Below are 14,619 nucleotides of genomic sequence, written 5' to 3'. Positions count from 1 at the left end.
ACAGATGGTTGTGAGCCACCATGTGGTTGCCAGGAATTGAACTCAGGACCTTTGGAAGAGCAGGCAATGCTCTTAACCACTGAGCCATCTCTCCAGTACCCTGTAGCTCACACTCTTTCAAGCTACCCCATTATGCAGTCTGATACTTTCCTAAACATGGAAATTAGATCACATCTCCTCTTCCCCTACTCTCTAAAGCTGAAGAAAAAGAAGGTGATTATTTGATCAACAGCCCTCAACTTTCTGTTCTGTTTTCAGACTGATGCACTCTACAGTTAAAACCTAGCTGACAGCTGGGTGTGGTATTCCATCACTGAGCAGGCTAAGGCAGGAAAAACGCTGATAGATAGTTCAAGGCCAGCGTGAGCTGTAGTATGTTTGTTTCTAAATCAGTCAAAACAAAAAGAAGCAAAAACCAGGTGGCAAAAATGAAATATATCAACTAGGAGGAAAGGACAGCAAGGGCTGGTGGTATGTGACTACAATCCCAGCACTTGGGTGGCTTAAACAAAAGGATGGTTAGACTACTCTGCGTTATCGAGCAGAATTGTCTAATGGCAGCATGTAGCTACACACGATATACTATGATCGCGACAGTATAGTGCCATTCGCTGTCACACAATGGTAGCTCAAAAAAAATCTTAATTCGTGAAAAAGATGCTGTGAATTATAAATTATAAATAAATTTGGAACCTGATCTTCAGATTAATTTAATTACAGAACTGCATCTACCTACTCTCTTTAGTGTCATCAAGTTGGGAAGGCTTGACATTACCCTTTCTTGCAGACTCCAGACTGGCTTCATCTCCAACTCCCCGAGGGGTGATCTCTAACAATTCCTGGTCTTGCACACTAAAGGAGGGAAAGAAAGAAGCCCGGATGAGAAATTCTAGTCATATGCTCACAAATCTGTCTGATGGGCAAGATCAAATATTTTAGCTCCCCTAGATAGGGTCGTAGCAGCTGAGCAGACTGACTCACCTTTCGGAATCTGCTCTCCTTTCAGTAAAAATAAAAAAAGGTGGCGCACGCCTTTAATCCCAGCACTCGGGAGGCAGAGGTAGGTGAATTTCTGTGAGTTCGAGGCCAGCCTGGTCTACAAGAGCTAGTTCCAGGACAGGCTCTAAAGCTACAGAGAAACCCTGTCTCGAAAAACCAAAAAAAAAAAAAAAAACCCCCCAAAAAACTGAGAACAGTCACAAAGATCAGAATAGTGTAGAACACTGCTTTTTGTTTTGTTTTTTTTCTTTTTTTATTTTATGTGCATTGGTGTGAAGTGTCAGATCCCCTGGAACTGATCTTCAGACAGTTGTGAGCTGCCATGTGGGTGCTGGGAATTGAACCAGGGTCCTCTGGAAGAGCAGTCAGTGCTCTTAACCACTGAGCCATCTCTCCAGCCCAGAACACTGCTTTTTGGATATGCAAATAAGAACACACTTGTATGCTCAGGGACCACTGGGGAATTCTAAGAACCAGAGGTTGGAAAGTGGACAAGACAGAGCCACTGCACTCATGAGCTCGTTACAGCCATGGTCGTTTGCACATCGGCACAAGATCAAGCCCGTCAACATTCTAGCATATAAAGGGGAGGGGTTCTTGAGCCCACACCCCTAACTAAGGAGCTACAGACAGACCATTGATTCTGAGGGAGAGTTAGTTTCCTTCAGGGGTATGGGGCTCCTTGTAAGCTGAGATTGAGTACACTCTCCAGTGGCTGGTCCAAACCCTCGAGTAATGGAGATATGGTTCAATGTTTTTTTTGTTTGTTTCGTTTGTTTTGTTTTTGGCTTTTTAAGACAGGATTTCTCTGTGTACCACTGGCTGTCCTGGAACTCAGATATCTGCTAGTCTCTGCCTCCTGAGTGCTGAGACTAAAGGCATGCGTGACCACGTCTGGCTGAGAAATGGTTCAGTGTTAAGAGCTCTGGATTCGATCTCTAGCACCCACAGGATGGCTCGCAGACACCTGTAACTCCAGTTCCAGGGAACAGGATGCACTCTTTTGGACTCTTCAGGCACTAGACACAAATGTGGTACACAAATATATGTTCAGGGAAAAGAAATACACATAATTTTTTTTTGAGACAGTCTCTCTCTGTAGACCAGGATGGCCTTGAACTCACAGACATCCACCTACCTCTGCCTCACAAAAAAAGAATTCTGGGATTAAAGGTATGTGCCACCAAGTCCTGCTCTACATAAAAGTTAAAATAAAAACTCTTTAATCTCTACCACTGAACCACACTTCCAGCCCACCCCCTCCAATTTTAAGGTTAGGTAAAAGTAATTTGTAGCCAAAATTTTATGGATAATGAATGACCAGTTATCACAAATCTTAAAAGAAGAAACTGGAAGATTATAAATAAAATTAAACTCTTTGGACCAGGTGTGCTATTTTATGCCTTTAATCACTCAGGAGGCAGCAGCTAGAGCTCCGTGAGTTCCAGAACAGCCAGAACCGCACAGATCCTGCCCCTAAATATATAAATAAATAAACAAGTAAGTAAATAAATTCTCTCATACTTTTACCAGTCATAATCACTACCATATCTGAGAAACTCAGAGAATTAAGTGTGTGCTGACTGCCACTGTTATCTAAAACAAATAAAAAAGGTTTCCCAGGAAATAAAATAAAGGGGACGAAACTAAATGATCCTTAAATTTTCTTCTAACACCATGACCTAAACCCAGGACCCTCAATCGTAATTACAGATGAAAATATCAGCTTCACAGACAAAGGCTCCTTATGACTCACCTGCAGCCATCTGATTTATTAACTATCTCTTCAGAAGAGTCAGACCCTTAGAAAACAAAGAACAAAACCCAAAAATCACTCAAGGTTTTTAATTAAAAGGGTCAAAAAAAAATGTTTCTTGCAAAACATACCGTAGTTCATCCAGAAATATTTATAATGCATATTTTGTATAAGTAATGTCACATTATATAAATAATGCCCACTGTGTGGCAGGTTCTAACATATGTGGCAACACAGAGTAGCGACTGAAAGCATGGACTCCGAAGCCAACTTCCCACATCCAAATTCTTTTTTGTTGTTGTTTGGTTTTCGAGACAGGGTTTCTCTCTGTAGCCCTGGCTGTCCTGGAACTCACTCTGTAGACCAGGTTGGCCTAGAACTCAGAGATCTGCCTGCCTCTTGAGTGCTGGGATTGAAGGTGTGCACCACCGCCTGACCATACTTCCAAATTCTTAACTTTGTTTACTTAATTTTCTCATGCATAAAATTAGTAACTACCTCAGGACCAATATCTTAGATACAACAGCACCTAAGATACGATTCAGTGCCCCCAAATAGTAACTGATATGAACTGCACTACTTTTATTAATACATATGTGTGTGTAATGTAGATGTCAGAGGCAACGTACTGGAGTAGGTTCTCTCCTTCCACTATGTAGACTCTAGAAATTGAATTTAGGTTATCAAGCTGGTGGCAAGTGCCTTCACCAACAAAGTCATCTTACCACGCCCCTGGAGTATTTGTACAAAGCAACAGCATTGTTGATGGATACATTACGATTAGAAGACATACAAGTTAATTTCAGTAAGTCCAATAAATGTTATAAAGATACATGTAATGGAGGAAGCTCCTTCTACATACATGGTGGTGCAGGGAACTCGAGATAGAACCATTCTTCCCAATTTGATTATTTATTTATTTTTAGATAGGGTTCTTCTCCATGTATCCCAGGTTGACCTCAAACTCATGATTCTCCTGCTTCAGTCTCTCAAGTGCTGGATGACAAACTCAGTCACCCTCACAAATTCTAGAAAAGATGGTTAGAGTCCTGTCTGAGCTTTGAGCTCATTTCTTTTTTTTTCCCCTTTCTTTTTGGCTGACTGGAGACTGAGTGCAGGGCCTGAACAGTTTTCTTAGATCTCTCTAAATGTTAAGGCAACTAATCATGTTCTTTTTTATTTTGACTTTATATTTTTTCAAAATTTACTTACATTTATAACCAGACATCTTTTCTTTCATTCCTTTTTATAAAGTAAGATTCTACAAGGTGTGAAGTGTTAACTTTTACATAATTTAGAATTCACGATAGAGCCCATAAAATTATATTGTACTTCATTTACCAAAATTCAGAGCAACACATATAAATCACAATCAAGATTTTTGATAAAATTTTAACCCAAACAACCTAGCAATTATTTCGAACTTAATGAAACCTGAGACCCTTACCTAATTCAATGTACACAGATTTCTTTCGAGGCCGTGCCTGCTGATTTTTCTTCGTCGATCTCACAATTCCAAGGTTAGAAAGCTGGACACTGAGACTGTCTTTCTGTTAAACCGTAGAGAAGGCCTAAGTTTTATGTTTCGAAAATTTCCTTTATTTTTCCAAAACTAATTATAATCATGAGTATTTCCTAATATTAATACAAAAATTTAAAGCTGATAGTCTGTGTTTCCAATCATATTTGAGAAGACTGGCAACATAAAATACATTTTCAAAAAACATAAATGGTAAGAGGAATGCCTGAGGAGGAGGTTACAAAGAAAAAACGGAGGTAGCAAGGCTGGGAGTCGAGTGAAAGACTCATGAAAATGTCTTAGTGTTCTTTAACACATTATGTACTGATGTAAAAAAAATAAATCAGGCACTATAGAGATGACTCAGTGGTTAAGAACACAGGCTACTCTTGCAGAGAACCCAAAGCACCTGCATTTATATGCACAAACCCACACAGACACACACATTAATCAAAGATAAAAAATAAATCTAGTCAGGCAGTGGTGACACACGCCTTTAAACCCAGTGCTCTGGAGGCAGAGTTAGAAGGATCCGAGTTCAAGGTCTACAGCGTGAGTTTCAGGACAGTCAGGGCTACACAGAGAAACCCTGTCTCAAAAAAACAAGAAATAAATAAAATAAATCTAAACCGTTTAAATAAAAACATTTTAAAAAGGACTAATGACAATCATAAAATCCCAGTATTCCTATGAACAGTAAAGGTATATTTTGTAATCTCTGTTATCCAGTCACATACAGAGTAAGTCATTACGTTAAGTTGAAGTAATTTTCAAATGCTTACAAGAGATACACATATAACAAGCAATGTTCTTGTTTCAGTTTCAGACAAGCATCAGTGCTGAAGTTATAAAACAGGGGAAGGATTATAAGATGTCTCTTGATCACAACAGGTCCCCTGCACTTCTAAGTTCATAATTCTTACTTATTGGAACACTTGTCCAGCCACTTAATTTACCAGCATTCTCTCTTTACTAAGTTTTCATGTAAATCCACTCAGTCACTAATTCACAACGCTAATGCTTAATAAATAATGCCAGAAAAGAAATCAGAAAACAGCTTTACCAAGGTGTCATTTCCAGACTCAATCTGCCGAACTCTTTTGACTCGGTTTCGGTAGCCCACACTCTGGATGATAGACGTGTCCTCATTCAAAGGTTCAGAAGAATTTTTCGTTTTTGAAAAGCTGTAACTGCTTGCAACTTTGAAACATAAAGTACCATGTTTTAGTTGGAAGAAAACAATAATCTTCCTTAAATACCCAAAAAGAATACTGTGTTTGCTCTGTGCTGTGTAAGGATAATGCAAACAACGAAACAAGCCAGGTGGTGGCGGCAGCACACACCTTTGATCCCAGCACTGGAGTGGCAGAAGCAGGAGAGTCACTGAATTCCAGGATAGCCAAGGCTACAGAAAGACCCTATCTTGAGAAACAAACAAAAAAATAACAATTCATTATAGATATATTTAATTGTTTTATTGTATGTTTGGGGCAGATTCTGTGTATCCCTCATTAGTCTGGAATTTGATAGCTTTGAACTCACAGAGATCCATCTGCCTCTGCCTCCTGAGTGCTAAGATTTAAGGTGTATGCCACCATGTCTGTCTACCTTTAATTTCTAATTTCTAATTTACTCTTTAATTTATGTGTATGTGTGTATGTATGCATACGTTCACGTGTAGCACGTGGGTGTAGGTGCCTGTAGAAGTCAGCAGGCACTGGACCCCCAGAGTTGTAAGTCACCTGCTGTCATTGATGAAATCTAAATCTAGGTCCTCTGTAAGAGCAGCTAAGCATTCTTAATTATTGAGCCATCGCTCCTGATTATCTAAATTTTTTTTATATAATTTTGGTTTCTTTTTTTTAATTAATTTTATTTATTATATATAGTGTTCTGCCTGCCTGTATGCCTGCAGGCCAGAAGAGGGCACCAGATTTCATTACAGATGGTTGTGAGCCACCATGTGGTTGCTGGGAGTTGAACTCATGACCTCTGGAAGAGCAATCACTGCTTTTAACCTTTGAGCCATCTCTCCAGCCCCCTAAAGAATTTTTTTAAAGTCCAGTTTGGAAATTCAGAGACTATGCAAGTTATTTTTATAGCCCCTACACACTTAAAAACTAATAAAATTGCCCATTAACAAACTTACCACATTTCTCTCAATTTAAAGAGTAACAATGTAAGGTGCACCACTACTGTTTGTGCCACTAAGAAAGGAAACTTAAGCAATGACATACAATTGATAAAATGCTCCAATTTCAGAGACATTAAAATATACATTTCAGGAATAAAGAATAAAATGTAAGGCTGATAGGAATGGTTTAAAATAATACAGGCTGGCAGGATGGCTCAGCAGGGCCAAATGCTTGCTACGAAGCCTTCTGCCCTGAGTTTGATTCTAAACCGTGGAGCTAAAGTTAACCTGTAGGCCCAAGGACAAAAACCTTCCTGGAATGCTGGAGGCTGTTGTTCACCTAAGATAGTAAGTCATGTGTCCTCACTTCAGAAAACAAGGTTTTGGTTGCCCCAAATACAAAGGATGTGCTTGATCACACATAGGTGGGAGGTATTCGTGCAGCAAGTATGACAGGATGTATGCTTGGTCCCCATTGGAAGAAGGCAGATAGCCTTGTGGGCTCTGCCTTTATAAGCAGACTAACCTAATCCAGTGCCATTCTCTGGGAATCCTGGGTACGACCTGCCCAGGCCAGTGTTAAAATAAAGTTTGCTTTAATTAGACAATTGTGGATTTGTTCTTTCTCCTTGAAATTTTCAGGTTTAAACCCATGTAAATGAAGGAAGAAAAATCCTAAAGTTGTCCTCTGATTTCCAAATGTGTGACCCAGCAAATGCATGTCTGCACTCAAACAAACTATCTCAAGCAATAAAAATTTTAAAGTTAGGGCTAGTGAGTAAAGGCAGTTAGCAACAACCCTGAAGGTCTCAGCTCAACCCCTAACGCCCACATAGTAAAGGAAAGAAGCAACTCCCGAAAGCTGTCTGGATCTGTACATATATGCTGTGGCAGGCCTAAGCCACACCCCGCTATACACACACACACACAAAAGTAACTTAAAAAAAATTAGGGCTGGAGAGATGGCTTAGTAGTTATAAGAGCACTGGCTGCTCTTCCAGAGGATCCAGGTTTGATCCCCAGCATCCACATGGTGGCTCAAAACCATCGTAACTGATTCCAGAAGATTCAACTCCTTCTGGAGTCTGCAGGCAGCAAGCATGCATACATGGTACACTGACATACATCGGCTTAGTTAGGGTTTCTGCTGTTGCAGTGAAACACCATGACCAAAGTTGGGGAGGAAAAGGTTTGGCTTACACTTCTATATAACAATTCATCATCTAAAGCAGTAAGGACAGGAACTCAGGCAGGACAGAAACCTGGAGGTAGGAGCTGATACAGAGGCCACAGAGAATACTGCTTACTGGCTTGCTTATCATGGCTTGCTCAGCCTGCTCTCACAGAACTCAGGATCAGCAGCACAGGGGTGACCTACTCACAATGGGCCGGGCCCTCCTACATCAGTCACCAAGTAAGAAAATGCCCAACAAACTCGCCTACAGCCCAATCTTATGAAGTTATTTTCTCAATCGGGGTTCCCTCCTCTCAAATGACTCTAGCTTGTGTTAAGTTGACATAAAATTAGCCAGCACACACATGTAGGCAAAATTCCCATATACATGAAATAATTTTTATTTTAATTTAAATTTTTTAAAGAATAGAGATTAAAGAGGCTGGGTAGAGAGCTCAGTAGCTGCATGACATGGAGACTTGAGCTTGATTCCCGGCACTCATATAAAAAGCTGGACACGGGGAACACAGACACAAGGGATCCCAGCCTAATTGGCAAGCAGGTACCAGTGGAAACCCTGTCTCAAAAAGCCACGTGGATTGTTCCTGAGGAACAATACTTGAAGATGACCTCTGGGCTCCATAGAAATACAGACTCAACTGCCCCAGCCCAAGCTCCCTGCAATAAATAAAACATAATTCCAGGCACAGATTTAACGTAACCAGACCAAAGTTTCATCACCTATTCACATAAAATAATGTGAATAAGGTTCCCCAGCCAGCCCTTGAGCATGCAACACTTACACTGTATTCCTGTATCGAGCTCAAAAGCATCAGTGATTTTCAGCAGCTCTTCAACAAGTTGACTAAACCTTGTACTTCCTTGCAGGCTTCTGAAATTAATTGTTTTGAGATATGTGAATAATTTTAAGCACACTAAAATAAAGACATGCAAACACATAGTTTGTAAGTTTCCTAATAGCAGGAAGCACAAACTCAAAGAATCAGTAAAAATAAACACACACATACCAGTGACATCACATTATAATCACTGACACGAGAAAAAACTTTGGGCACACTTATTTTGCTTTGATTTTGTGTCTGTGTGTGTTCATTCTCTTTTTGACTATACTTTTTTTTTTTTTTTTTTAAAGAAAGGATGTCTCTGTGTAACAACAGCCCTGGCTGTTCTGGAACTCACTCTGTAGACAAGGGTGGTCTCGAACTCAGAGAATCTGCCTGGCTCTCCCTGCTGGAATTAGACTGTATTGATTTTTAAAATATTTTGGTGACTCATACAAGACCACCAAAAGCCTAAATCTCCCTAATATTAGTATCCTGGACTAGGCATGGCTGTACATGCCTGTGATCCTAGCACTTGATAGGCAAAGATGGAGGGATTAACTCAAGGCCAATCTGGGCTACATGATACTGTTTCAAACAAAACAAAAAACCAGACAGAGTAGCACATCCTGTAATCTCAACTGAGCCAAGAGGATCAGTAGTTTGAGGCTAGCCATAGTAATTTCAAGGCCAAACAGAGACTCTGCCACAAAGTTCCACCTGGAATGCAGAGTAGACATAAATCAAGAGCAGATTCTTAATATCCCAAACCAACCTAACCCCTCACTGCCAGCTCTGCTTCTCAGATTTCCATCAAATAGACACCAAAATCCAAAGACAGATTTAGGTTTACATAGAACAAAATTAACTCCCCTTTTAAATATCTGCCCACTATGTATTAAACACTGGAGAAACAACAGTACTAGTGAAGGAGATGAAGGCACTGCCCTAATAAAGCTAACTGTAGGAGCAATGTAGGAGACACGGAAGTGCAGCCCCATCTGAGATAGACTGTTGATTCTTCTGTATTCAGAACAGTCAGAAAAGGCAATATGTTATCTATGGCCATAGCAGCCAAGTGCTCCTGATCGCATTTGGTGTTGGAAGCTAAGCAGGATGGGGGCTAGTGAGCATGTGGATGGGAAATAAGGTACTAAGTTGCTAAGACTGGGTGATGGCAGATGTCCCAAGAACATCCAAGGAAATAATCTTAGAAATAATCTGTTCGCTAAGCACTTAAAAAAAATTTATCTGTCTGTCTGTCTGTCTGTCTATCTATCTATCTTGTATACAATATTCTGTCTGTGTGTATGTTTGTAGGCCAGAAGAGGGCACCAGACCTCATTACAGATGGTTGTGAGCCACCATGTGGTTGCCAGAAATTGAACTCAGGACCTTTGGAAGAGCTCTTAACCTCTGAGCCATCTCTCTAGCCCCCAGCACTTTTCTTTGAGACAGGGTCTCGTACAGTCCAGGCTGGCTTCCCCCACACTATGTAATCAAGGATAACTTCACAGGCTGATCCTCTAACCCCACTTCCTGAGGGCTGCTGTCCCAGATATGTGAATCCACGCCTGCCTTTATTTTATTATTTTGTGTGTAAGTCTGTCTTGTCTGCCTACATGTGTGTGCAACATGTGTATGACTGTGCCCACAGGTCAAAAGACTCCCCGTGGGACCTGAGTTATAGACAGCTGTAAGCTACAAATACCCTTAACCTCTGAGTCAACTTTCCGGCCCTTATTCTTAAATTTAAAAAAAGTAATCAATTGACTAATTAATTTACTAGCTAACTAAATGATTAATTAGGAAGGAGTGTGTGTATATGCCACAGCTCATGTTTGAAGGCCAGAGCACAAGTCGCAAAGAGGCAGTCCTCGCCTCCCATCATATGGGTCTTGGGAACCAAACTCAGGACACCAGGCTTGACAGCGCCTTTATCTGCTCAGCCATCTGAGCCGCGAGACATCTGGTTTGTGTGGTACCGACATATGAACTAACTCAGAGGCCTGTGTCTACCAGGCAAGCCCTCCACCAACTAGTATGCCTCTCGCCCCCAAACACATTCTTGTCTATTTCTCTATTGATGAATGGTTTTACAGAACATTACCTACATATGAATTTCTACTTTTTTTCCATGCCATTGTTGCTTCCAACCTCTCATGATTACACAAATTATATACCTTTTGGTTATTTCACTCTTACACAAAGGACATTGTGAAGGCCCTTTTTTCTGGTTAAGAAGTTTCAGCATACAAAATCTATAAATTAGAAAGAAAGAAAAAAAACAACAATTTAAGTTAATTTTCTTTTGTAGAAAGAACACCCAAAAAGTAACAGCCATGAAGATAATTTCACAACTGCCCTTAAGAGTCATTTAAAGGGTAATGACAGGTAAATTACAATGATTTTTCAGTAATTATTTTTAGATGCTGCATAAGCAGAAAATGAAGCCATGTAAGAAAGAACCTATGAAAACAGAGCTTAACCTGCATATGACTTACTATTATGATCAAACAAAACATTAAAAAATTAACACAGCATATTTAATGATATATTCATAATTATTTCATGCAGTATAATCAGATAGAAATGATTAAGTAGCTAATATAAAATGGTTGTATTCGTTTAAAAGCTCATCGCCTAGGGTCTGGGCTATATACACTTCAGTGATAAAGCACCTGCCTAGTATACACAAGCCCAGGTTTGCCCCCGGGACCAAGTAAAAGAATCTCTGTGGCTGACAATAAAGCTACAGTAGCTAAGACAATAAGGTTCTAAAGCTAGGTGCCGTGGCACACCTTTAATTCCAACACCCGGGAGTTAGAGGCAGGCGAATCTGAGTCCAAAGTCAGGTTGGTCTACAGAGTGAGTTCCAGGACAGCCAGGCCTACCCAGTGAAACCCTGTCTCAAAAGCAAACAAACAAAAAATCCCAAGAAAAATAAAAAAAATAAGTCGACCATACACAATATATAGTTTAACAAGCACTGATATAGAAGCCAACAACAACAATTATTTCCATTATTACTTTCTTTCCCCCATCCTCCACCCCAAAACAAGGTTTCTCTGTCTAGACCTGGTTACCCTGAAATCCACTCCATAGATAAGGCTGGACCCACAAGGATCCACTTGTCTGAGTGTTGGGCCTAAAGGTGCGCCGGGCTCCATTATTATCATCATTATTATTTTAATGTAAACTTCTTGAAGCAGAATCACACAGCTATGTTGCCTTGGACCACGGCCAGAGAGAAGTGGCAGAAGCCATCAAGAAACTCATGGGACTTTATCTAAACCAGTGAGGTAACATGGAAAAAGAACAAGACAGTGGAAATAGACCTCTGGATCCTTGTTTGGGAGAGAAGGATGGGAAGAATCAGAATTCAGAAAGGGGGCTGGAGAGATGGCTCAGAAGTTAAGAGCACTGAACCGGGTGGTAGCGGCGCATGCCTTTAATCCCAGTACTTGGGAGGCAGAGGCAGGTGGATTTCTGTGAGTTTGAGGCCAGCCTGGTCTGCAAGAGCTAGTTCCAGGAGAGGCTCCAAAGGTACAGAGAAACTCTGTCTCGAAGAAAAAACAAACAAACAAACAAACAAAAAACCCAAAGAAGTTAAGAGCACTGGCTGCTCTTCCAGAAGATCTGGGTTCAATTCCCAACACCTACAGGGCGGCTCACAACCAGTTGCAATTCTAGTTCTAAAGGATCCAACACCTTCTTCTGGCCTCCATGGGCACCAGGCACACACATGGTACATAGTCATCCAGGCAGGCAAAACACTCATACATATAAAACAATAAAATTTAAAAGAAAAAATTCTTTCTTTTTCCCTTCCTCCTCCTCTATCTCTTTCCCTCTTTCTAAAACAGGGTCTTATGCTATAATCCAGGCTGGCCTGGAACTCACTATGTGTAGCCCATGTGTGACGGCTATTCTTGGTTATCAACTTAACTACATATGGAATTAACTAAAACCCAAATAGCTAGCCACACCTATGAGGGCTTATTTTTCTCCCTCAATTAAATCATTTGAAGCAGTTAGAGCTACCTTTAATCTGGTAATCTGGGCCATGCCTCCTGCTGGCAGCCTATATAAAGGACATAGAAGGAAGCTTGCTTTCTTTTTGTCTACTTGCTCTCAATAGCAGGTCCATTACTTCCCTGTCACTAGAGGCCAATTCTTTGGGCTTCTGGTGTGTATTGAAGACCAGCTAAGACATCCAGCCTTCTGGACTAAAAAACTACTGGATTCTTGAGCCTTCCATTGGTAAATAGCCTATAAGGCATTCTAATAAATAACCCTATATATTTTCACACACCACACTAAACACACACACACACACACACACACACAGAGAGAGAGAGAGAGAGAGAGAGAGAGAGAGAGAGAGAGAGAGAGATCCGCCTATCACACCCCAAATGCACTCTTTCTACTTCTCGTTCATGTGTCAGGATGTGAGCTCTCGGCTGCTGTTTCAGCACCATGCCTGCCTGCACACTGCCATGCTCCTGCCCTGACACAGTAGCGGACTCCTAGCTCTCTAGGACTGTACGCTCCAATTAAATGCTTCCTTCTATAATCTGCCTTGGTTACAGTGTTTTCTCATAGCAACAGTAACTAAGACACATTGTAAACCATCATGTCTGGCTTAAATATTTTCATTTTAAAGGCAACATACAGCTAGATGTGTTGGCTCATTATTTAGGAGGCAGAAGCAGGAGGATCACAATAAGTTCAAAATCAGTCTGGTCCACACAGTGAGTTCAAGGTTACACAGGGTTACAGAAGTGAGTCTCAAAAAACAAGAGAAAGGAAAGCAACAACAAAAAAGGAAAAAGAAAAATCAAACACTCCTAGGTCTCTCTTCCTTCAGAGAGAGACCCTGACACAAGAGAAAGGCAAAAGGATCAAGAAGGCAAGGGGATAACAACAAAAAAAAGCAGCAGCATAGAGCCAGGAGTCAAGGAGTGTGGACTGTCAGGAGCTGCCTCCAGACGGAAGCAACTCTGCCAACAGTGGCATTTTAGCTCCTTAAGACTCATTTTGAATTTCTGACAGCTAGAACTGCAATAACACTGGGAACTGTTTAAACAAACAACAAAAAGGACAAAATTCTTAATAGTCATCCCTCAGAATGGGGGAGATAAGGTCCCAGGGATACCAAAATCTTTGGATACTCAATCCCCTGATATAAAAAGATATATAGTTTATTTAAAATACATAATATAAAAAATATAAATGATAGGGGCTGGAAAGATAGTTCAGTGGTTAAGAACACTAGTGTTCTTCCAAGGGACCTGAGTTTACTTCTCAGCACCCATATGTGGCAGATCACAACTGTCTCTAACTCCAGCTCTGGGAGATCAACACCCTCCTCTAGCCTCCATAGGTACCCATACATTTGTGCATGCACACATTCACATAAACATAGACACACAATGTAGACACAATTTGTTTCCTGAATATTTTCGACCCACGGTTGGTTGACTCAGCCAATACATAACCGTATGAAGGGCCATACGGAACTAGAATCATTGATATTAATGAACTGTAGCCTAAATACACAGTGTTCATATCTCTATTTTCACCAGCATCATGAAGCAGGCAAACACTGTACCTTTTTAGTGGGAAGAGCAGGACATAAACAGAAATGACAAACTGGGAAGGCTGAACAAAATGTGCTTATTTCACAATTGCTTTCAGTCTACATTCACCCTTGGACACCAAAAACAAACGAAACAGCTGTTCAAAGGGACGCTACAGATTCTTTTAGATAAGCAATGTCAAAACTTTACCAAGAACTATGGTGATGGCCAATATATATGATAAATTCATAACTACTCCCCAAGGAAGAAAAACAAGTTTAACTGAAAAACCAATGCCTCCATAAAGCTGTGTAATGATAAACACGCACAAAAGTTAATAACGGATTCACAAAGTTGTTCACTTACTTGCAAAATATGTGATCGCACTTTGTGGAAATGGGTTCTTTGATCAAGTCCAAACTAGACAAGTACAAGGACAAAGTAGAGAGAGAGAGAGAAAAAAAAATGAGGTTAAGTTGTTTTTTTTTTTTTTTTTTTTTTTTTTTGGTTTTTCGAGACAGGGTTTCTCTGTGGTTTTGGAGCCTGTCCTGGAACTAGCTCTTGTAGACCAGGCTGGTCTCGAACTCACAGAGATCCGCCTGCCTCTGCCTCC

At 40.6% G+C, this 14,619-nt stretch overlaps 1 protein-coding gene across 5 annotated transcripts in view; it reads right to left on the bottom strand.

Annotated features, from left to right (window-relative positions):
* Positions 1 to 14,619, bottom strand: part of Brca1 (BRCA1 DNA repair associated) — a 68,986-nt gene that overhangs the window by 42,027 nt on the left and 12,340 nt on the right. For 3 of the 5 annotated variants that reach the window (XM_075990635.1, XM_075990634.1, XM_075990636.1), the window contains exons 3-9: positions 14,373 to 14,426; positions 10,608 to 10,685; positions 8,386 to 8,474; positions 5,338 to 5,474; positions 4,203 to 4,305; positions 2,756 to 2,801; positions 737 to 852 (exon numbers count right to left, since the gene is read on the bottom strand). In XM_075990635.1, the coding sequence (XP_075846750.1) occupies positions 737 to 852; positions 2,756 to 2,801; positions 4,203 to 4,305; positions 5,338 to 5,474; positions 8,386 to 8,474; positions 10,608 to 10,685; positions 14,373 to 14,426 (623 nt within the window). The remainder of the gene's footprint in view (positions 1 to 736; positions 853 to 2,755; positions 2,802 to 4,202; positions 4,306 to 5,337; positions 5,475 to 8,385; positions 8,475 to 10,607; positions 10,686 to 14,372; positions 14,427 to 14,619) is intronic. The other 2 variants (XM_075990637.1, XM_075990638.1) reach the window with 1 other exon arrangement.

This window comes from Microtus pennsylvanicus, chromosome 11, assembly GCF_037038515.1.
Source record: "Microtus pennsylvanicus isolate mMicPen1 chromosome 11, mMicPen1.hap1, whole genome shotgun sequence".
Taxonomy (NCBI): domain Eukaryota; kingdom Metazoa; phylum Chordata; class Mammalia; order Rodentia; family Cricetidae; genus Microtus; species Microtus pennsylvanicus.
This window is presented reverse-complemented; position numbering and strand designations above follow the sequence as displayed.